Raw genomic sequence first — 25006 nt, forward strand, 5'->3', positions numbered from 1 at the left:
TCAACTGTATCACTGCTTGATTTACACTTGACTGCAGGGACCCCTGTTTTACTAAGACAGCAATGAGCTCATGCTCAAAGGAGAGAACAAAAACATGGGCCACAGATTAATGTCTCTGTTGCGCAACAGACTTACATCAACTAGGAGCAAAGACTTTCCACGATAAACATGGAAACAGGAACATTTGCATGCAACTCCAATGAATAAAGACATCTGATTTATTTAATGCATTCGTAAAACAACTGTAAAGGCAGCCAATTTGCAGTAGAGGCGAGAGGGCAATAGGTTAAACCCGTCTGCCTTCACTGTGTTCTTTAGGGGGTATCGCTGTCAGATGTTTCACAAGACTGGCGTGCATCGTCTGTTAGCATGTCTTAATAAGGTCCCAAGAACAAGGTGCTGCAGCAATAACAACATGGCAGTGCCCTGTTGGACATCAAGCTGTCTTTTACAATGCACACTTGATCTGTTTGGCACAAGAGCCACTAACATTAGCTGTCAACAGCAGATTAAGTTTCTGTAGGCGCGACGCGGAAGACATTTGTTGGGGACAAGATGAGTCTCTGAAAAGAAGGCATGTAGAAAGTAATGTGTGTGTGCTTGATTATAAGAGATCTATCAGAGATTAAATATCTTCTGTCCCGAATGTGGTTTAAATTGATATATGGTAATGAATGGTAATAAACTACGCTCGTCTTGTTTTATATAAAGGCTAAACTTTATATAAACTGAGGCCACAGCCCTCACCTCACCCTTTGCTGCATGTCCTCCCTTTCCCCTCATCCCATCAAAAAAGGCACAAAGGACCAACATAAAACATCAAATTTGTCTCTTTCCACAGACAAGCTCTGTGTTTTCTTGCAGATATTCACTGCATGTCTCATTCATTCATTGTTCAATGGAACATGTTTTGAGCTCAACTGGGTTACAATCAAACCGAAGGCATAACAAATATAAAATATATTTAATAGAAATACTTAGACAATACAAATATCTAACTAGCGTTCAACAAGCAGAATAATAGGATTATTTCATCTGCAGTGTTAAAAGCAGCGTTGGTCCCAGTGAATTCCAAAACTGCAATCCCAATTCCTGCTCAAGGTCACGGCAGAAGTTTCCAAAAATAGTTCACCACAGTCACATCCCAAGTGGACCACTTTGTTTGCTGTTATCTCTGGACACGTTGGTTGAACGTGCATTCTTACAGATGTGTCAAAATGGAGTCCCCTGTGTCATCTTAACCCGGGTCATCCCCAGATGTTAGCAGTCTAGTTTTCACATGAAGTAGACAATTAAGTAAAACTCAAAGGGCTGCATAAGAGAAAAAATGGAGAAGGCAAAGAACCCCATAAAACAATGACAGATTTAGAGTTGTTACAGGAGTTAAAGCATATTAAGCACAGTACAGAGTATAGTAGGGGACTTGCAGGTGACCATGCCTCACAGCACCAGCCTATCCTCCCCTCCTTCCTGGATAACTTGACCAATAGAAACCTGGCTTTGTGCTTTTATAAAGCACTGCCTCTTGCACTCCATCAGCTTCTGCAGGTCAGACCACAGCTTCATCTGTTCCATGTTTTCGTTATGGCTCTCCGTCACCATCTTCATCTCCTCGCGCAACTTCTAAAGTCCACAAAGGAAAACAGTGATTAGTCAAAAGAAAATTGCCACCCCCATGCTTCAAAGTTTAGGTGAAAGTTCAGGAGGATCTGTGACTTTATGTTCTGTTTTCCTTTTCTCTGTGGTACTGCAGGCCTTCTCATTTCTTTGTCACTGTGCTTTGAATTCATTGTAAATCTGTCAATCTGTCACCCTCCTCTTCCTTGTCTCCACCTCTTTCTGGTTGTCCTAGTAGTCTTCATCAGAGGTCTCCTTCATCCACCTCCTAACTCCATCAGCTACGCCACTACCACCAGCCTCTAGACTCCTGGGTGGTTCTGTCTCTTACTTCATTGTCTGGCATTCAGCACCATGATGCGCCATGAAGTATGGAAACTTCCAGAGTTAAATATAAAATAACATCTGTTACATTCAGACCCTTGCCACACAGTTCAGCAGCTCTAAAAAAATGTCTCTGTTGTTTCCAGTACACCAGAGATTTGAATCTGGTGTCTATGGCGATATTTTCCCCAGCTGGAGAAGTAATACAACCAGTAATGATTGTCTGCCAGAACTGAAAATGGCCTACAGCAACTAGGAATACGGCAACAGACAACAACAATATTTGTTACAAATGTAACTTGAGTTGTATGAATTAATTGTCTGTGACGGTCAAGAATAATAAAAAAAAAAAAAAAACATAAGAAGAAAAATGTCTGACACTTCAAGGATTGAGAGACTGCAATTACAAACTCTGAATACCGGTGGTGTGGCTTTTCCTCATTGAAAAACACTGAGAGAGAAGTTACTAAAGGATTGTAGAGGCACATCATACGCAGGCAACAACAGTGTGTAATAGCTCTCACTACCAGAAAGGGAAATCAAACATTTCGCACTCAATCTCTAATGTTATCTTATACTTTTACTTAATGTTTGCCACGTCAAAGCAGACTTTAGTTAGATGGTGCCTTGATGTGAGTGTTTACATGTGTATTATTTGTTTATCTGTGTGTGTTTCTGCAAAAATACTAACACATTAGAAAGTAATGTCTGGTCCTCTGGTTCTCAAAGCTTTCAGTAAATTTCCTTGGCTAACTTCTCTGTCCTCACACCATGTTCTTGACAGAATAAATTAAGATTTCCAAATATTGACTCATTGAATCGGCTAGCTCAGCATCTGGGGACGCTTTTCTCACCTTGCCAAGTAACTCCTGTTCTGAAATGTTCTTCATGTACACTTCCCTGGAAAGAGTCAGGAGAATTAAGTCATATGAAAGTCATAGTCATTTCTCATGTTGAGGGGTGTGTCAGCATATAATTATTTTTATAATTATTTGTGTTAAACCATTTCTGACTATCCTCTCTGTGCTTGAGAAAAGAATTCAAGGGACAGCAGATTAACTGACTTCGTTGTAATAAGAGCTTCCAGAAGTAAAAAGGGTATTCATCTTGCGAGCAGATGGCTGAGCTGGCTCAGCACGCTCACCTGATGGCCTTCTTTCTCTCTTGTAGATCAGAGGACACATAGGCCTTCATCTCTTCAGCCGCCCGCTGCATTTGCACCTCAATGATCTGTGGAGGAGGAGAGATGCAAAGTTTATTGTCACTTGCAAAACGCCGCAACATTTTGTCCACCCTGTGGCTCCTTTGTAGGTGGCAGGTTTTGAGCATAAATTCTAATTTGACCTAATTTGGCTTGTGAACAGAGATAATTATGGTTAATACCCCCTCTGTGGCTAAATTGTTACTTGCCTCTGACATGGAGTTAATGTAATGGTATTGGTTTTCCTTCTGTGCTATTTCCTCTCTCGAAGCTTTCACCTCCTGCAAGTAAAAAATGAGAACATGGACATAATCTGCTACTATGGCAAAGACATAAAATATTGTACAAGAATACACAGACTAAAACGATCGAATGCAGTATAAAAACTGTACCTGCTCCAATTTAGATCTGTTGCTCTCCAAACCAGCTGCACAACTTTCATACTGCGCCTTCTTTCCGTCATATTCTTGGCTTAGCTCCTGTTATGACAGTAATCCCAATAATAATATACAAGAAAAGAGAGACAAACCCATTACAGCGTAACATATGACACAAATCCAAATACACTATTCTCAATACTCTTGTCACACCCAAAGTGGTGTTTCACGTCAACATAGGATCACAGCTGGCATTTTAGGTGTTTAACTTACAAAGTCTATTTATGTCTTCCTGTTGCAGCTCTTCATTAGCAGACATTATCCAGTGAGATGGAAGCATGATTCCGGGAACACGGGTAGGAAAATGTAATCCTCCACTTTAGCTTAGCAACGTGGGGGGGCTTTCCCATAACACAATTTATTTATGGCCTATGTAAATTATTTCTAATGGCTCCTTGTCCTTGATAACACATATTACAAGTTAAATCCTACTTGGTTGATTTCACCATTTGTTTTAAACTTGAGACACATTCAGACTTTAAGATATTTTCCCCAGTAGACATTGTTTTGTTAAAAAGAAACTTGTTGTGTTGCGAGACACTTTAAGTTTGAATTAATGATATCCCTTTAACATCATGATTGGTTATCCACAGATTCTGACAATGCCATTCAGGGGAGGGACTTTTGGCAGTCCCACCACAGGGGCAGTTGACAGTCCTAAATTAAATGTGTCTAATTTTGTATTCAAACTGTTTGATATGGGTTGAGGACCCTTTGAAGTTAAGGTATTATAATGCAGATGCTCACCTGACACTGCTGTCTGAGTGATCTCAGTTCTTTTATAATTGGTGCTAGAGCCGACTTCTTCTTCACTATCATTGAGTTCAACTTCTTCACCTGTAAAACCAAGTCCACAGCATACATTGCATTAAAAAACATAAATCTTACAAAGATGTGAACTCACATTTTCACGCATCTTCAAGGGAAACAAGGTAGGCAGCACTATTACTCATTGGACAGACACAAGCTGACAACTCAGATCAACATCTTTTCAGTGATCAGTTCACTCAGTGTAATGATCTACTATCAGTTTGAATCTAGCAATGAAACTATCATTAGGGGTGATCAGCAGCCAGTTGTACAAGCTGCCAAACTAATCAAGAAACTCACTGTAGCTTGGAGCACTGCCTTATCGGTGCTTTCCTCCTGGCCTTGAAACAGAAGCATTACAAGGATGATAGATAACATGGAAGTTGGGAGCTATGCTGAGATAATGTTAAGTATTCACGCAGTATTTGTCCATCACCTGTGCTTTCATTATGGTAATAGGTCAAAATGGCAGCTAAATAGAATTTGTGTCTGATAAAACTCTTCAGGTCTGATGAAACTGAAATGCTTGATCATAATGACCATCTTTATGTCTGTAGGCAAAGAGGGAGGCGAGTTGAAGAAAACCATCCCAACCATGAGGCATGGTGGTAACAGCATCAGGTTGTCGGGTGCTTTAGATTATTTGGGTATGTTGAAGCAACAGCTCAAGACATCGGCCAGGAAGTTAAAGCTTGGTCCTTAATGTCTTCCATGGATAGCTACCCAAATGGATAATTACTTCTAAAGTTGAGGCAGAATGGATTAAGCACGACAAAGTCGATGTATTGGAGTGGCTACCACAAAGTCCTGGTCTCATTCAAACGCCTGGCACAAGATGAACACTTGAAGGCAACGGTACAAAATGCTAACTGAGTGCATGTACATTTCTGACCCACTGGCATATGTAGCACATGTGATGAAAGAAATGAAAGCTGAAATAACTCTTCTCTTTAGTTTTATTCTGACATTTTACATTTTTAAAATGTCATTTTTAAGAATGTAATTCATATGCCACTGTTCATTCCAACCTAATTCATCCCCCACTGTGGGATGAATTAAACGATTATCTTATCTTATTTTATCTTATCTTATTTTAACTTTTTATTTAATCTAAACTTTTCTTCTCTTATCTAACTGACCTCAAACAATCACTAGGATTAAATGTCAGTAACTGTAAAACTGTGTAACATTAAGTGTTTACTACTCAACCAAATGGCTCTTCAGAGTAAAAATAAAATAAAATAAAGAAGCTTGTTTTTGTGTGGATTCTACCCAAAGCCAATTATTATAGTCACCATTTCAGACATGTCATCCAGAGTGCGGCCCTTCTTCTCATCCAACTCGCTCTTGATGGCGGACACTCTCTCCAGCTCCTCTTGAGTGTCACTGTAGCCAGAGATGCCCTTCTTAGCTTCCACAGTTTGCTTTAAAGAAAGCACAAACAGGCAGGATTTTTAAAAAGGTCATCACAAAAATGGCCACTTAATATTAATCCTTCCCAGTTCCTTGTGTAACCACAATAAATCATAGAGCGACAACTCAAATGTACATCACTTTGAACAATCAGTCAATGTACTGATCATCTGTTTGACACCACAAAATACTAGTTTGACTGACAGGCGTGAAAGCTGCAATATGAGTTTTTTCTTCCTTGGACTACTTTGATAGGTACACAAGATACACCCCAAAAGAGCTGCAGATTTGGAGATGCTCTGACTCAGTCATCTAGACATCACACTTGTCCATGTCAAAGTCACTCTGGGCCCATTCAGACCTTGCATTAAGATCCGATCTGGGAGATCAGATCACATAAAAGATAAATAAGAGATCGCATTTGAGAGATCTGCTAACAGAGGAACGATCCAAATCCTCTCAATGGCAGTCAATTAACGACTTCACCAAACGACCTGCCGTAACAGAGAGAGGGAGGCTGAAAATCAGAAATTTGCTCGTAAATTTCACAGTCTAAAGTTATTAGACCTTTAGCTGCTGTACACGGAAAAGGTTTCAGAGATATACTGCTTTTTCATATCCCAGCTACATTATATTATCTTACAACACGCTGTGAAGTACTATTAACTGCTACTGATGGTGCCGATTTATATAGACAATACATATCTGCAGCGCACAGTAGTGACAAGCTCATGTGTCTAAGTTCAGTTCTGTTGTGTTCTATTAGTTGACATTGTTGCTGTGGTTGTAGGACGTGTTTTGTTTTTTGTTTTTTGCCAAGCGAGATCCGCACATTAGAAGTGTCAGACTGATGGTGTTAATGGTGTTGCATATGGAAGTATGGAAACTTCCAGGGTTGGAGTTATAATCTGAGTTTTGTTAAGGTCTAACTAACGTCAGGGCAGACATCAATAAATAATAACTAACGTGTGTGCCAAATTCATGACGCACGCACATAGAACAACGCTGTTCATGTTTCAGGAGCAGAGGTAGAGACATCAGCTGTTAAAATATTCGACTATGGCCCAGATAATGTCGTTGTTTATTTGCATGTAAATGAGATCAGATCTGGAGATGCATGTTAATGCCAGGTCTAAACACAAGTAAAGCTGGTTACTTGAGATCGTATAATCCAGATCGGATCTTAATGCAAGGTCTGAACAGGCCCTAACACATCAACTTTGAGGACAAAATTTTGAACTTGCTGCCTTATCCCACCCACTGATAGGGGACATGATAACAAGATAATCAGTGTTATAGGGGACACTTTAGATATGTGATCAAAAGGAAAACTCTAATCGCTTTAACAAATCCTTGTGTGGGATGCAGATAGAGGACGAGCAGCAGATGCAGCCATCAGAAATAGAAGCTCAGCCTGCGTCAGACGGTCTATCAACAAGTCAGGTGCTGGGACCGCACGGAGGTGTGAAGCCATTTCCAGGAATGCCTCTACCACTTCAGTGTTAACACAAACTGTGTGAATGGGGAGATCAAGTGAGTACAGCACATTTGGAATGGCAGTATATGAGTGCAGGGAGGGGGTTGGACAGATAGAAATATGAAGATATGAATAAGTAATTCAGGTTCATTTAACACAAACTTGTTCTTGTACAAGTTATTGAATTTATTAAAGAAAAAGTCTACATGAAAATTAAAAAGAGTTGAGTTACCAGTTTCTGTTGGACAGTCTCGTGTCTTTGCTTGAGAATCTCCTCTGTTCGCTGCAGGACTCCGAATTCTGCTTTTAGCTCTGCGATTTCCTGACGCTTCTTCTTGTACACTGTTCCCTTGCTGCGCAATTTTGCCACCAAATGCTTCAGCTTTGAAGGACAAAGAAAACAATTCCAACATTACCTTCAACTAAAAAGAGCACTTGATATCGGTTTTAAGACACTAAAGTGACAAAGGACTTTACAACAGTATAATAAAAATTGTGCATTGGATACATCACAAACAGTCCTTTATTTACACATGCAGTAGTTAAGGAGGATTTGTTTGGAGTCTTGTGTCAGGCCATATGAATTTAAGACCAATATTTATACCAAACTTAGCTCTTGTTTGGTCTACGCCAACTTCTGACATAAATTTGGGACTCTTTAGCTGTTAAATATTCCACTATGTTCTAACTTTGTCTGTCTGACATTTCAAACTGAGCCGTTAGCATACAGAGGGCTTTTAGAGATGTTTTTCGCTAGACACTGTTGCCTGTAATATCTGGAAAGAACTCCAAAAAGAGTGCTGACATGGAAGCAAATCAACAAGCTTAAAGATACAAATAATAATTATGGGATGGTTCATTATAAGTAGCTATTTGTAGCTATTTGATGCTTTGATACAGCATCTACTTGAAAATTAATGGTGTCTATTATCTGCCATAAGAGAGAAAACTGCTTCTTTGGAAAATGCAAAGGTGGCAGAAATACAGTTTATATTTGATGGCATGGTGTCCAACACAGCTGAGATACTATGAAAGGCCACAGGAGAAGACAATGGACAGAGCCAGGGGAGGGAAGGGATTAGAGAACAGCAGTGGCTGTGGGCTGTGCCATGATCCGAAACAGTCACTCGATCCTTTCAGGTTCGCAGCCAGCTATGTAAAGCAAACAGCTTCATCTGACAGAATAACCACTTTAAGTGGATGTTCAGTCACTCCCCACCCTGACTGTCTGCCGGGACACATTGAAACTCCTCCACAATGAAGAGCTGCTATAAATGAACATGGACACGGGAGAACAGCCCCAGAAATCACAGAATGTGCTTTATGTCCTTTGGGGATCTATGAAGCCTGATGCGTGTGATTGTGTGTGTACATTTATTCTTTGTGTATTTTGGGACATCAAGGGCAGACGTGGCTGAGAGAGGAATTAGCACAGCAGAATAATACTGCATGGTGTTCCTGACATTGTGTCCACAAAACAACTGCTGTTAGACTGGATGGGAGCTCTGTTATAAAACACGACTCCCACATGCAGCACATTCACACGCACACAGACGAGTTAACGGAAACAAGAGTTATGCAGAAGATACTGTCAATAACTCCACATGGGACACAGTAGGAAAGTTGGAATAACATTTAACTAATTACTTTTATTTCAAGAGAAAGGAGTACGGTACTAAAGCAAGACTAAATTTAACCATTGTGATGAGACTACTTGACAAAATGGTTTCCTGTTACTGGCCAACCAATGACGGGCAGATGCAGTCATCCCTCTCAGAGTGACCCTGCAGCTGGTGGGCGGCATGTGACACATAATGGTCAGAATGGAAAATACCTTTGATAAAGTGATCAGCTCCACCGTGGCCTATGGCCCAAAACTACAGAGGAGTCTGATAAGATGTGTTTGACAAAACATTTTCCATTTACTTCATTCATGTACAGTCTCAAGGGCCTCTCTGTCTCTACAAACAACTCCCTCTCATAAATTGGGACAGACCTAAAGAGCCTCATATTAACTGCTATGTACTGTCCAAACTGATGTGACACGCAGACTGAAATTCAAATATATGTGAATACTGTATTGTTATAGTGGTAGCACTTAAATGTAACCTGAAAGAATCTGATAATAATTCTTGTCACAAAGATTTCTCTACTGCTCCACAGCATGGCTTAAATGAGTGTTTTCTTTTCTCTTCCTGTGGAGAATAAACATGTTGGGAGCAGTTTTTCCACTAATATTTCACTTCCTCTATCACTCGCCACCGCCAGTGAAAGTATTGTGCTATGTACTAACCCACATTTTCCACAAGAAATTCAACCAATTGATTGATCAAATTAATGGTAGAGACTTGAAAAAGGCTGCCAATATATTATACCAATAGTGTATTGATACTAAAAGGCTATGTTTATTGTCTCCCACTGAGAAATCCACTCGTTTCCACACAGGAAGGTCAGGATCAGAACAATGACACTGAAACTAAACGCACATGTACCATCCTCTGGGATTGACAGCAGTCCCTCGGGACAGAAGGGAAAAACTGTTGCAATTTCAGACACGGCGTCAATCTTTTTCACTCAGCAGAAAGACCAGCGCTCCACTCACAGATATAAACATGCGTCAAACACCAGGCTATAAAAATCTTAATCCACACAGTTCATACGGTCACAGTGCAGCCTCTTTTCATTAGCGTCTCTCTGCTAATACAGAAATGTTTAAAGTCAGTGATGAAGCTTAATATATGCACAGAACAAAGGAGAAGTAATAGCTCAAGGCTTTATGACTTATGTTTTTTTTTTTCATGTTAATAGTTTAGTTACACTCATCAATGTGACAGCTCACAGCAGATCATGCCATGTGTCTGAAACATTGGAGTACATGCTCGTCATGGGACAGAAATAAAGACAAAAGTTTCTACGCACGTCTCTTTAATATGTCCAGCTGACTTAAATTAGGAGATTTATTACACTAAGGATGAGGGAAAAAGCCTGCTTTCAGGAAGTTTGTCCAGTACAGTTCCTTGCTCTGGATCATCTCTCTTTTGTGTTCTATTTATGGCTCTGCATGGGAATGTGGTGCAGAGTAGGGAAAGGGGATAAGTAACATTAGACAGTGATCAGTCTGTGTTTGGATAAGAACAGAAATAGCCTCGTGTTTTCTGAGGTTAGCAAATCTTGTACTGCAAACTTAGATAAAGCTGAGATGTTAGCCGTTACCTCGGGCACAAAAGAGAGAATCGTGGAAATTTTCTTTTTCTCCAACCAGAAACAATCTACTGTAATGTAGTGTATGTCCAGCTAATAAGAAGTGATTCAGAGATGACTGGTATTTTGTGGCTGTGTTACTTTGTCACAATGAGAAGCCCTTACAACACTGTACCTCATCGCCACGGATGACCTCTTCCCCATCTGAGCCTTGTGTCTGGCTGGTTCTCTGCCTCAGCTCCCTCTCTGCTGCAGCCAGCTCCTCCCTCGCTTCCTGGAGCTCCTCTGCCTTTGACTCCTTCCTCCGAATGATGATGGAGGCCTATAAGAGTCGCGTTTGTAAATATACAAACATGAGAAAAAAGCTCTGCCGAATGACTTTTACCCCTTCATGAGAAAATGAAAGACACTGATCAACAAGGATGATGTCATGAAATGGTTATGAAATAGCATGGTCTAGTGTGCAGTTTAGGCAAGTGTGACACTGCATATACAGTACACTGTATATAGACTGCCTGGCCAAAAAAAAAAGTTACCGCCTAAGAAAAAGGTCATACACTAATATTTCGTTGGACTGCCTTTAGCTTTGATTACAGCACGCATTTGCTGATTTATTTCCATCCAGTGTTGCATTAACTTTTCACCAAGATCTTGAACTGATGATAGGAGAGTCTGACCACTGCACAACGCCTTCTCCAGCACATCCCAAATGCTCTTAATTTCACTATTAAACATAGCCCAGAGTTCTACTGTTGTTATTCTTCAATTTGATTTCACCAAACATTTAAGTGATCACCGATCACGATCAATCAGGATTTTTTTCCAAGCAACATTTCTTCCTGGAAGACGATGGTTCCCCACTGTCCTTCCAGTTTTTAATGATACGTTGGACAGTTCTTAACCCAATTTTAGTAGTTTCTACAATCTCCTTAGATGTTTTATCTGCTTGATGCATGCCATTGATTTGAGGAGCACAGATTTTGCAGTATAAAAAATAAAAATAAAAAAACATCTAAGAAATTCAATGTTGTAAGCACCTGTTGTCTGTAAAAGGTCAGTTTGTCATCCATGGGATCATTTCTCATCATCCTCTTCTCAATCAGCTGGTTTATCTGAGAATCAGCTTCTTTAACCTGTGAATGAGTAAATTGAAGGACGGTCAGATATAAACACAACGTACATACAAGTATAACACCACACTCTGGTACCTGACCTTGTCCTCCAGCTCCTGGACATCAGCCTGGCCCATTGCAGGCTCTGATGCCACTTTCTGAAGGTACTGCACTGTACGCCTCATGCCCTCCAGCTCTTTGGGGAGTTTCTCTGAGACCATGTAGGAGTTGATCTTGATTTCCTCTTCCAGTCTCTTCATTAAGCCTTAATTAGAGAGAGCTTTTCATTAAACACGTTGAGTTTAATGTATTTGAAACCCTGTCAGGCATTTACTGGCTCTGATTACTTGAGTCAAGCAGAACACCACCAACGCATAGATAAAAGATAAATACTGAAAACAAAAATACCATTAATATCTTGTGCCAAATAATGAAACAATCTTTCAAAATGTTATTGTAGAAAGACAAGAAGTTATGCTGAACAACATAAAGCCCAATTAGAATTCATGATTTTTGCAATTGCGATAAGTGCCTTTAATCATCCAGCTTCACCTCTGTCTGCACTGCACATGTAATTTTAGAAACTGCAAATGTGTAAATCTCTACTTTGACTGAAGGGGCCAGTACTGGATGAGAACAAAGGGAGACAATTTCAACATCAGATAAGCTCTATTGTAGCACTTCAAAGATCAGTATAATTAGAGGGTCTCAACAAATGAAAGCCTATTAGCTGAGAGACTCCCCCTCACACTCCTCCGTGCCCTTGAACATCTATCCAGCTGTGTCCTGCAGAGGCAGCAGCAGGACAGCGTACTCACTCTCTGGATTGGCATCTGCTGCTGCCTGTCGCAAATCCTTCAACTGCTGCTGTAGTCTCAGCATTCTCTGCTCTGCCTGAAACAGCTGAACAAACAACAACAAACAGTTACTAATACAGGCAACGGGGGGAAATTAACCACATCAAACATTAGGGCTACTTAAATATTGATTCGTCTTCTTGTTTTCTTGATTAATACGTCAGTCTTTTGGTCAGTAAAATGTCCATCAAGGATTTGCAAAAAACTATGGTGTCATCTTCAAATTGCTTGTATAAATATTCCAATCTGACAAGCGGGCTCAGTGGGATTTTGGCATTTTGCCTTGAAAGAACTGAAATGTTTATCAAAACTGTAACTATTTTATTTTCCATCTCAATAAAATTATTTAAGAGTGTACTGTTTATAGAATTTGCTTTTTCACAAGCAACTATCTAAATGCAGGATAATTCAAACGTGTCTCTTTTTTATGACTATGTCAAACAAGACATGAGAACAGGAAGAGAGTATATGGGGTTGAAAAGGCAGCAACCACAATGGTAACACCATCAGCTGTTAAACCTGTTAAAGCGCCTGAGATAATACATTCGTATATTGCTTTTTGCATAGCACACAGTGAACTGTTAGCTGGTAAATATTTACTTGATTCTTTTGTTCCTGTTTCTGGTGTGTCAGTGACTCCTCTCTCTCCTTCTCCACTCGCAGCTGCCTGGCTTGTTCCAGCATCCTCTGATGATTGGACACCGACTCCACCTAGTGGATTGACAAATTAACATTGGCGGTAAGCTTTCACATGGTGAGCAAAAATAACTGAACACTTCTCAGAGTCAGGTTTCACCTTTGGACATGTTAGTAAGAGCCATTAAATCAACACCTCATTACTTCTCAGCCTTGTTAAGGCAGCCTTACAGCCTGTCACATCCCTGCCAGGTTTATTAGAGAAGCTGATAATACATTGTCTGGGGTCATGTTTTCATTCCCCAGTCAATCCTAAAGTTCTCCAAGCATTACAAGAACGACAGGGCCTCCCAGAACAGTCTGCCTTACCCTCTTCTTCAGCCTCTCCACACGTTTGATTAGCTGGTCTTTCTCTTCCTCCATGGCACTGATGTCCTGTTCGTGCAGAAAAGAGGAATTGCTTTAATGCATTATATCAACTAAGCTTAAGAATGTGACTCATTATGACATTCATATATCACAAAAACAACAAACAAATGTCAATAGGTGACAGTCTTATACTGGGCAAAGCTTAGCATCAATAGTTACTAACATAGACATTTTAAAGTAATTGAGACATCCTTACCCTCCTAATCTCTGCTGTGGAGAAGCCTGAGGTTCTCAGCTGCTCACACTCCTTATGATATGTCTTAAAGCCTTCCACTAGATCTTCATACTGTGAATGCACAACATTATTTACTTACTTTTAGGTAAGCAGCAGGTCCCAAAACTCAGAAATGATCATATCCTTAATATTTTGACAAACCTGGTGATAGGTGTCATTGATAATATCATCCTGGAGAAACTCTGCAGGCACATCAAGCTTCATTAGAAAGCGAGCCAGGTAAGCTCTCTTCTTCAGCTCAGGAAGCCTCTGTAGCAGCCAGTGGAGGATCGGGTGGATCACAGGTTTGCTGCCAGTCACCAGACCCTGCCTGAAATTGCTCCTACAACAAAGTGAAGATATGGAAATGATGCATCCAACAGTTTACAGACATGTAAAGATTTTTCTTGGAGTATGTTTCTATATTACACTAAGAATGAAAAGCATTCAGTTAAACCAACCTTTCTTTTGCATATGTCAGAAAATTATGTTTTTTTTAACAGGTAACTGCTTCAACTAATTCTAAGTTAAAACTTTGGGAAGCTCCTTCAGTCATAGACACAATGCAAGAAGGGGTGCTACCAGAGGTCCTTTGTCCGAACAGCATTCAGCCTATCACATTATCATTAACACAAATTAACACTGCGGCTGGGTTTCCTCCATAAAGGATTACCTAAAGTCACAGGACAATATATCCGTCTATAGCTCAGGAAATTTACTTATGGATCAAGTCACTCTGTGCAATAACATTTGTTAATCTCAAGTGGATTGATGTCCTGAACGGCAGGGACGAGGTCTCCCAGTAGAACACTTCCCAAAGCGTCCCACTGCCTTTGCTGGCTTGTCTTCTTACCATAGTGAATACTGATACCATGTGTCGCCCAGTAAAAGAAAATGTGAATAATCAGATCAGGCCACCTTCTTCTACTCCTCTGTGGTTCAGTTTTGATGCTCACGTATCAACTGTAGGTGCATTCACCAGTGGACAGCGGCCAGCACAGACACCCTGACCGGTCTGTGGCTACACAGCCCCGAACAAAACAACTGTGATGCACTGTGTAATAATAATAATAATAATAATACATTTTATTTATAAGCACCTTTCAAGACTCACAAGGACACTGTACAAAGACATAAAGACACAAAACAAGACAGAATATAAAAAAATAAAAATAAATGGAACAGTGTAATCACGGTGGATAAGCTTTCTGGAACAGGTGGGTTTTGAGTCTGGATTTAAAGAGAGGGAAAGAGTCAATGTTGCGGATGTCCGGTGGGAGTGAGTTCCAGAGTTGGGGAGAAGAGCAACTGAAGGCTCTGCTCCCCATGGTACTGAGGCGGGCTGAGGGCACAGAGAGGTGGATAGAGGAGGAGGATCTGAGGGAGCGGGAGGGGGTGACAATATGGAGGAGATCCGAGAGATAAGGAGGGGCGAGGTTATGGATGGCCTTGAAGGCGTGGAGAGGAATCTTGAAGTCGATGCGGAATTTGACTGGGAGCCAGTGGAGATGCTGAAGCACGGGGGTAATGTGGTGAAATGAGGGGGTTTTGGTGATGATGCGAGCGGCTGAGTTCTGGACCATTTGAAGCTTATGGAGGGATTTGTGGGGGAGGCCGAAAAGGAGAGCGTTGCAGTAGTCAAGGCGGGAGGTGACAAGGCTGTGAACAAGGATGGAAGTGGTATGGGGCTGAGAGAGGGGCGGAGACGATTTATATTGTGTAGGTGGAAATATGCAGACCGGGTAACGTTATTGATGTGAGATTGAAATGATAGTGAGCTGTCGAGGATGACACCCAGACTCGTACTCTGACACTTTTGTGTATCTTTGACTTTTGCAGCAGTTTGAGCTACAATAGCTTGTCTGTTGGATCAGGACACGCAGTCCAGCCTTTGCACCCCACATTCATCTGTGACTGTTACTGACCCTACCGCCAGTTCACTGCTTTACCCATCCTTGTACAATTATTGGTGGGTACTGACCACTGCAGACCAGGAACACCCCACAAGAGATGCAGTTTTGGAGTTGCTCTGACCTAGTTATCAAGACCATCACAAGTTTTCTTTGTCAAAATCGCTCAAAACATAACCCTAGTTCATGTTTCCTACATCTACCACATAAACTTTGAGAACAAAATGTTGAGTAGTTGCCAAATATTTCACTGACCGGTGCCCTGACCGGTACATGATATTTATTTTCACTGAAAATGGCATCAAATACTTACACATCTGAAAGGTTGGGAGGGGGTTTGTACTTCAGCATCGCCAGCAGAGCACACATTCTCTTCACAGTTTGTTCAGGCATTTCCTCACGGATGTCCATAGCTTGCTAAAAACGAAAAAAAATAAAAAATAAAAAGAAGTTAATGGAATTACCTATCAAAGATTAAATCAAGAACACCACACATGATCATACTGTACATAACATCTGTACTAGACATGCAGTACAGATATAGCAACTGAAGTTTGCACAACTAATTAAACAATTAATTCACCTTTGGGTCTATTTCAGCCAGAACATCATTAAAAATCTGCAGCAGCTGCATCGGCTCCAGGGAGTCAAAGGTAATGAGGTTAAAATTTTTCTTGAATGGGTCCTTGTTAAGCTGTTCAACGATTAATTTCAGCTGTTCACTCATCTTGGCTAATTTGCTTACTGTAACGGCTTTACGTACTCTTGTTTGCTGGATCGCCAGCTAACGCTAACTTAAACGGGCTTTCTGTCGACGGCTAAGTTAGCCCAGCCTGCCAACCCTTACAAATATCCAAAGGCGTATGGGTTACGAAACCAACATATAGTAAGTTTACAAATGCTAAAAACACATATTTAAAGTCCGTTCGTATTGGTGAATCTTCGGCTGGCTAGCTAGCTAGCGGATGGAAACACAGCCTTTGTTGTCAGTCCCATGGAAACCAAAAAGGGCTCGTGGATTGGTTGCTAACAGGAAGTCGTTTAAGCGGTGCGTTCAAGGGAGTTCTTTTACGCTAAGAAACTACATTTTAATTGGTTTATGGTCGAATAATTTAAATGGATATACACTAAATTAGACACCATTGTCCAAAATAACACAGCGATATGATCATAGTTTTTAGAAAAACAGCTTGTATAGGGTAGCCTACATACTGAGAATTTATATATCATATCACGTCCTGGATTTTTGACTACCTCACTGGAAGACCACAGTATGGCTGCAGCACGGTGTGTCAGACAGGGTGGTCAGCAGCACTGGGGCTCCACGGGGTACAGTCCTCTCCTCTCCCCCTTCCTCTTCACCATCTAACCATCAAACTGATCTGCAAGTCTAGTGATGTTGTAGGGGTGGAGGTGGACCCTTTGAAGAAGTGTCAGAGAGGAGGATGTTGGCAAAAGAGAAGACCATCCTGAACAACTCCTCACATCCTCTCCACAACTCACTGGCCAGCCTAAGGAGTACCTTCAGTAACAGACTCATCCAAGGAGGTCACTCCTGCCTGTGGCCATCAAACTCTATAACTCCTCCCTATGAGTGTTGCTCACTCTTAACACTTCAGACTCTGTTATAATCCTTTTGTAACCATCTTACCTCTGCAAATTTTGAAAACGTAATTTAGCTGTGCGAAACGAATAAGTTTACATTTCAAGCTGAGAAGTTCCGCCTGTACTTGAATGCACCACTCTGACATTCCGAACATTTGAACCGCAAGGTGGCGACATTTCCTTGTGGCTCCAGATTGCAACACAACGAACTTTGGCAGGATGAACCAAAGTATTCAGAGCTCAGCTCGAAAAGGCGAGTGTGCTTCTGTCATAAAGCCGCATGACTGGAGCTGGGTGAGAAGGAAGAAAACATTTCTTAAAATTGGTAAACAATCAATGCTGAGTTCGTGCAATCAACAGAAAGGATAGTTGTTTGCAGTTGTTTGTCAGAACATATGTCTCAGTAGCTGCCATGTTGCTTTTTAACATTTACCCTAGAAAACGTGATTTGTTTTATTTTCCCTTGACGTAATAAGCTCTGCACGGACAGTATTTTTGATTGGACACGTCGTTTTTGCAAGGAATCCTTGTTTTTTTTATGGATTCGCAGTATAAACATTAATCACATCCATGTAGCCCCTCCTCTTTCTGCTGAAACTGACGGAGAGCAAAACACCAGCAGGGAGCTACGAGTCAGACTGTCACCAAACACAGAGGAAGACAGAGGATCTCCAGAGAATAGACGCGCACAAAACGGAATCAAGCACGAGAATAAGGATAATTTCCTAACTTCCTGGATTTCGCCAAAAGGAGTTAAGAGATTTTTACGGCTCTCTAGGACTTTATTGTTGTTCCTGTGAGTGAAGATTGTTAAGTTTTTGTCCCCGTGAAGTGGATCCTTGTTTGCTCTTTACGTTTATGTGCTATGGAAGCTGTAAGTTCTAAACAGTCAAGTCCAGTTCGTGCTTTAGAGATGTTTATGTTGTTTGTGGATTGAACAGTTTATGTCAGAGTCATAACAATGGTTGAACCAGTGGGGTTTATGGAGGCATGGAGAGCCCAGTTCCCTGAGTCTGATCCACCTTGCATGGAGTTGAACTCACTGGGGGATATTGAACAGGAGTTGGACAAATGTAAGTCATCTATCAGGCACCTGGAGAAGGAGGTGAACAAGGAGCGCTTTCGCATGATCTACCTGCAGACTCTGCTTGCAAAAGAGCGGAAGTCTTACGATGGGCAGAGATGGGGATTTAAAAGAACGCCCCAGATGAATGATGGGGACTTGCTCAGTGGCCCAGACAACCAGGGGTCCCATGCAGATGAGGCACCAGCAGAGGAGCAGCAGCAGCTGCTAAGGGGGCCTGGTAAGGCGGCGAGGTGTAAACCACATCCAGAGGGAGAAGTGGATGGTGCGTCCCCGGCCAAGCAGAAGGGCAGCGTGTCACCTGTGCGTCAAGAGGCCGAGCCTCCCGATTTCCCACTGGGCACAGGCTCGGTGGCAGCTCTGAGATCCAACTTTGAGCGCATCCGGAGAGCCAACTCTCACACTGCTGGGGACGGCAGAGGGCTGTCGGTGATGGGCAGCCAGGAGAAACCCTTCTACGTGAACATGGAGTACCATCACGAACGAGGACTGGTTAGAGTCAATGACAGGGAGGTCTCTGACAAGATCAGCACCCTGGGCTGTCAGGCCATGCAGATGGAACGAAAGAGGTCCCTGCATTCTCTCCCGGGGAATCTGTCAGCTGCCATCGGGGACATCAATAAGGCTGTTCAGAGAGGCAGATCCGCTGAGGGCAACTGCAACTACAACGGATCATATGACGACTCCGAGGTCAACCCACATTTCCTGAAAGACGGTGTTGTCCGGTCTGCTGGAGGAAAGTCTGAGCGGCAGCCAGTGGAGTGCCAGCCTTACACTAGTGTGTACGTTGGGGGTATGATGGCTGATGGGGACACTCGAGTCATCCACATCAGGGACCACAGCATAGAGGACGATGCACACCTCACGTGGCCGAGGCGCTCCTACTCTCCAGGGAGCTTCGATGATGTAGGAGGAGGCTACACACCAGACTGCAGCTCCAACGAGAACTTGACATCCAGCGAAGAGGACTTCTCCTCCGGCCAGTCCAGCCACGTGTCTCCCAGCCCCACCACCTATCAGATGTACAGGGAGAAAAGCCGCTCACCCTCCCAGCAGTCTTTTGACAGCAGCAGTCCCCCCACACCTCTGTCTCAGAAGCGTCTGAAGCAGCAGGGTATAGTCTCTGAGGCCTCCATCGTCGGGGTCCGTAAAACGGGCCAGATCTGGCCCAGTGACGGGGACTCCACCACGTCAAGCAGGACCTCTCACGACAACAGTGTTCAAGGAGATCTGGGTAGGTCACTGCAAAACACATATGTTCTTCAACTTTTAAAAAGTGGGTCTAATGATTAGAGATGATACCATGAAGCGCATTAAAGGCCAACTCTGATCACTATCTGAGAGAGGTCTGGTCTTGCCTTTACTGGCCTTCCTCCATGATGTGTTAACTGCACCTGCAATCTCTAATAAAGTCCTACATATTTTGGCCTGATACACTAAATCTACCCTAAATTATTTCCTTGAGTCATGATTATCATGCACTTTATAATTAGAATTTTTGGTGCATTTCTTGGTTTTTAGGTGGTTTTCTTGAGGGGAAATTCTGATTAATGTCATCTGCAAAAAACAAAACACAGAAATGAGGCCAGGTTTAATAAAAATTCATCTTCTCGTTTCATTAATGAGAGATTTTTCTCTCCTCACAGCCCTCATCCATATGGAGCACGTAGGGTAATACTTAATAGTAACTCTTGCCTATTAAGCATGATATTCAGCTGCCATTAAGGAGGGGGTTTGGGTAGAAATGATGTGCTTCACATAAACTGATTCCTGAGAGTCACCCGGTGGTTTTGCATTTCTTTGAGCAGTGTTTTCTTTCCCTTTGTAAGCAGGAATGCCCTCTCTTTTTTGCCCCCTTCTGCTCTTTGCCCGCTGAATGCTGCAGCACTCTCACAGAGATGCTCTGACTGAGACAGCGGCTGCCCCCGGGCTTCCCAGTTGCTCGGCTCTGTCCATCCTGAGTGTTTTCGTGTCAGCACACATCAGTGTTGTTGTCCTTGGTGCAGAGTAATTAACTTAAAGGGGTTTGTCTAGCGTGATAAATTTAGGGAAGCTCTTTGTTATGGGAGGCGGGTTGGAAACAACCCCCGATAGCTCACTCAAAAAAAAAAAAGAAAGAGGATCGAGGGGCTTAAAGTGTGTCACACGGCTTCCAATCAAAACGCCTGCCATCAGTGTTTCCTGTTGTTATGCGTGAACACAATAGGAGAATCACTCATTGAGCACCAGTATTGACATGTTAACAATAAAACAATGTTAAGTGGGATAAGGAGAGTGGTGTGGACAACTTGGTAAAGCCAAGGACAGAAGGAGAGGCAGGCATTGAGTGTTCCCCTGTTTGTCAAAGTGAATGGCACACGAGGACGCAAATTGTCGCCAAATGTTCAGCAAAGACGGATTGGGATACAGATATTGTGGAGGATTGGAGCTAAAAAATTGTCCGTCTCTACCCAAAAAAAAAAAAAAAAAGTGTTATCCACTGGGTCAGATTAAGCAGATGAGCAGAATAGTGTGTTTTTGTTATATAAGGTGATCCAGTCCAAACCTCTTTGACACAAAGCATGTGACAAACAAGCAGATAGTCTGTGACATAATCAGCATGAAGTGTAAGCTAGCACGCTGTTAGGAAATGTTCAAATCCATTCGATCTCTCTCATGTGTCATTTAACTGTGCTGTTTGTCACTCCGTACCTCAAGCACTCTGTCACGGTGTCTCTGCTACTTGTATGGGGAACAATAAGAACAGAAGCATTGAAAGTTTCTGATTCTCCAAATAATGAGTAACCTACTTATTTTAAGAAAAACACATTTGAATGCTTTTAAAGCTGCACTCAAGCAATTTTGTGTTACACTCTCATTAAGTTGTGGCACTAGAGATTGACAGGCTGGAAAAAGAAACATCAAAACTGGTGCAGCAGAGGTTGAGATATCCCAACTTTTATCCCACCAGTGCTGAATCCTGAGTTTCCTGTAATGCAGTCTGAATGATATTCTTGTGATATGATGCCTTCAAACAGAACTCGTGAAACTGTGGTTACAAAGTGGGAAGTAGTGCACACAAAATACTAGGTGCTCAAGTGGTAACCGTAAGTAGTGAGAAGCCCGCTGCCAGGCAACTGTTTGCACCTAGCAAGCTGACAGCAACCTAATGACTGGGTGACTTAATGTAGGATATGTAAAATCTGTATTTTACTCACACACATTATAAAACTGCAAATAAACCACTCTATTTATGGACTTAGTGGCCACTTCTGTTATTTCTGAAAACATCAGAATACACATCACAACTCGTGAGCTCTGACGTTACCAAAATATCCAGTTAGGAGGTTGTGAATGCCACAGGAGAAGGCTGTTCTTGTGGACTCTTCTCATGAACACGGCCCCATTTGAGGGCAGCATTAAGCTAGCTTCCTGGTAAACTGGTCTTTAAGGGACAGATCTCTAGTTTGTAACCCAGGCTTTCTTCTAAAGCATTTGTAATCTTACAGCCTCAATGAAGCCCCTAAAGAGTTGCAAAGACAGTAACATGTGCTTTAAAGGCCCCTATACTATAGTACATTGTATATTTTATGGTCAAGTATTAAACTTCATGCTCACTGTACGCATGTTTTCCGAGGTTGTGTTGTACACCCCATGAGCTGTCCAGTCTACTGACCTTTAAGGTGTAATAGATGCTGCAGAGCCTGAGTTGCAGCTTTTTGTCCAGAGCAGACTTGTTGCTGACATAATGGCACAGCTGCTTCATGTGGACCTTGCTTTGTGGATTAGCATGAGTCTGGATTTATTTTCTGATGTTGTAATATCATTACTGTGCACGTTGCTGGATTAGACCTCAGGCAGGGAGCCGGCTTGTGGCGAGTTTTTCCAATAAACTGCTCTCAGTTGTGGTTTTTGACTGAGCAGTTGGAAAGTTTTCTTTGGTTGTTTTTTTATATCATAAAACACTGCAGCATCCACTTAAATCTATTAAACTGGCCTTGTAAAGCTTAAAACTTTAAACTTAATTTCAGTGTTGTAAAGATGCTACGTGCTCCAGTTACGCATTGCTTCATATGTTGCACCAGTACAATAAACACGTGTCTAAATTAGGCTCTCTGGACTGTAGGATTTAGTGTGTATTTTCTGTTCTTCACCCCATCATTGAATATGTGAACGCTACGAGGAATGACGGACTTACCATTAACTTCACCTCCTAACTGACACAAACAAACCCATGCTTGTCCTTGCGCCTCTCAGCTGCAGCACCCTGTGAAATCTTAGTGAAATGTGTAGTCTAAAATTGACACAACTCAAGGGACTTTTTTTTTTTTTTCTATGAATAGAAGATAAAGTGTTGTCTCCTGGTTTCTGGTTATCTAGGCCAATTGTCAAGCCTGACTGTGAATAGAGCTGCTGATTAGCTGTGGACCTTTAAGGAGGCCAACCCTCTGATGGGTTTATTTTGCCATAATTAATTATCATCATGACACTGACATGCCTGTGGCTCTGCTGGCTTTCTGCTGTGGCTGAAGAAGGGTCTGGGTGTGCAGACGGCGTCATGGTTAATGCATTAGAGTGAGAGGATGTAAAAGAAAAGGTCAGGCCAACGGGAAAATAACTAATACTGTAAATCTCCCATTAGTTTAATCATAATCTCTCTGCAAAAATCACGAGATTGTCTTATAGGGTGCATTTAGCTTAGCCTGCCTTAGATGAGAAATGGCACAGTTTCTCTACATAGACAAGTCTGTCTGGGATGGCTGTGGCATTAATAGAAAGTGTCTGTCTGAATGGTGACGGAAGTCTGAATGTCTTGGCCTTAGTCATGAGCTTGCCACTGGTTGCTGCCGCAGCACTAGTCACACTCCTTGTCCACCCTCCCAGTTAATTGCACACTCATGAATATTTGAGGTCCTTCGTGGAAGCCCAGACAGGCCTGTCATTGTACCTGGATATCAACATCTGAGGTTTGGTGGGCAAGGAAGTTAAAGAATTCAGCCTCTCCCTTTCCTAAAGTAAATGTAAGCCTACAAGAGGAAGTGCTGGCAGTTCTTGAGGGCTACAAAGTCTGCCTCTCTCTGTGTGTATGTGTGTGTGTGTGTGTGTGTGTAGAAGTGAGTACACCTGTTCTTCTGTGCAATGTACTGGGTAAAGCGGTCAAAAGCTGGCAGGCCCTCAGTACACCAGGCCAGGCTTTGCCAGCTGCTCTCACCGTAAAAACCATGAATAGTCTTTTTGTTCCTGCCTATTAGAAAACAGAACAAAAACACTTGTTTGGAAACTATGCTATACTGTTCACACTAGATGTTATCTCCTCCGTTCACTTACTGACATACACGTTCTCCATAGATAGAGCTTATTAACGAAAAATCCTAGGCATGTTTATGAGCATGTGGGGCTCCTTCGGCTCGGTGATCCTCCCTCGTGCTCAGCCTCAGGCCTCTGGTCCTGCAGTCTCAGCTCCCCGCCCTGGTCCCACTCAAAGAGCCCTCTGTGCTGCTGGCTGGCAGGCCAAGTGTTTATGGAATGTCTCAGCTGCTTGTGGGGTGTGGGTCGAAACGACTAATGAAATGTTAAGTGTTGTATGAGTTCACCTCTCTCACAGCAACCTGACCTGTGGAGCTTGTTGTGTCACTGGACACAAGAGTTTGCTTTAGACAAAATGTTCTATCCCAGAGTGATTGAAGCAGGAAAGGCTGAGATATCTTAACTTTTAGTCTCTTGTTGGTGTCAGGCTCCAAACTTGATTTTGTATTTTCTTTCATGCAGCTCAAGTTCTCTAAGGCCCTGCTCAGACCTACATTAACATGCGTCCATAGTGCCCAGATGAAAATACAGGTATAAAAACAAACAAGATGCATTTAAAATGCATCCGAGATCGTATCATACTCTATGGCCACATTTAGGACTGCCCTAATCATGTGATGTTCTCTTGCGTAAGCAGAATCATTTGTTCATAAAAAACAAAACAAAACACAGAACCGCTATTTTGAATGATCGCCAGAAAAGACAAAAGCGCTGTAACTAAACTTCTAAATAAATCAAATCCTGAATATGAGAAGTAATTCCCTCAAAATTCGTGGCTAATTAGTAACGTGTTCATGCCGATGTGTGAAGTAGCCATGTGGAGTTAAGTTAATGATCTGTTTCTTTATTTACTTTTACTAGAAGATATTTTTCTTTCACTGCTGCAAACTGCGCAGCATTGTGATCACACTGGATGTGGAAGCTTCAGGATTCAAGTTAGAATCTGAGCTAATATCAGGGTGGAGATAAATAAATAATAACTGGTGAGTGAGAGTGACTTTACAGTTTGTATCATATCCTCATGGGATGCACACACAACAGACATCTCTGTTGCGCAAAACTGTGATCAGGTCTCGAGTGGTGGCTCAAGACGCACATACTCAGGACAGATTCAAATACCAGGTCTGAACATCAGACTTCAGATCCCCGTCTTTCCTGTCTGTGTAAATTGTTTTTCATTCTCCACACTCCCAATTCGTCATACTTCCAGCTACAAACAAGCCAAGATAACCCAGTGATATCACTGTTACATCATCAGGGGGGATTTTCTCAGACTCAACAAAGCCTCTTCACAACTTCTGTGCAGACGAAAAATAGAAAACTTCATGCCCCAATTTGCAAAAAATCGTCATAAGGGTTTTTATGTTCTCAGGCTTGATAAAGTTCCCCCCTG

The 25006-nt window shown here is 42.0% G+C and overlaps 2 protein-coding genes across 2 annotated transcripts in view; one reads left to right on the plus strand and one right to left on the minus strand.

The window, feature by feature from the left end:
* Positions 1–955: 955 nt before the first annotated feature.
* On the minus strand, positions 956–16794 carry ift81 (intraflagellar transport 81 homolog). Its single transcript, XM_084551469.1, has 18 exons — positions 16222–16794; positions 15952–16055; positions 13891–14071; positions 13711–13800; positions 13455–13520; positions 13050–13160; positions 12411–12495; positions 11694–11857; positions 11518–11613; positions 10656–10802; positions 7512–7661; positions 5685–5813; positions 4327–4416; positions 3535–3621; positions 3352–3423; positions 3086–3171; positions 2796–2841; positions 956–1623 (listed from the first exon to the last, which is right to left on the minus strand). Exons 1-18 carry the CDS (start codon positions 16363–16365, stop codon positions 1441–1443), a joined length of 2031 nt encoding a protein of 676 aa, XP_084407595.1. The 5' UTR covers positions 16366–16794; the 3' UTR covers positions 956–1440.
* Positions 16795–17108: 314 nt separating this feature from the next.
* Positions 17109–25006, plus strand: part of LOC311493075 (breakpoint cluster region protein) — a 31652-nt gene continuing 23754 nt past the window's right edge. The window contains exon 1 of the mRNA XM_084551598.1: positions 17109–19561. Coding sequence (XP_084407724.1) covers positions 18205–19561 — 1357 coding nt within the window. The 5' untranslated portion in view covers positions 17109–18204. The remainder of the gene's footprint in view (positions 19562–25006) is intronic.

The sequence above is a fragment of the Chelon labrosus genome, assembly GCF_963514085.1.
Source record: "Chelon labrosus genome assembly, chromosome: 9".
In the NCBI taxonomy this organism is placed as follows: Eukaryota; Metazoa; Chordata; class Actinopteri; order Mugiliformes; family Mugilidae; genus Chelon; species Chelon labrosus.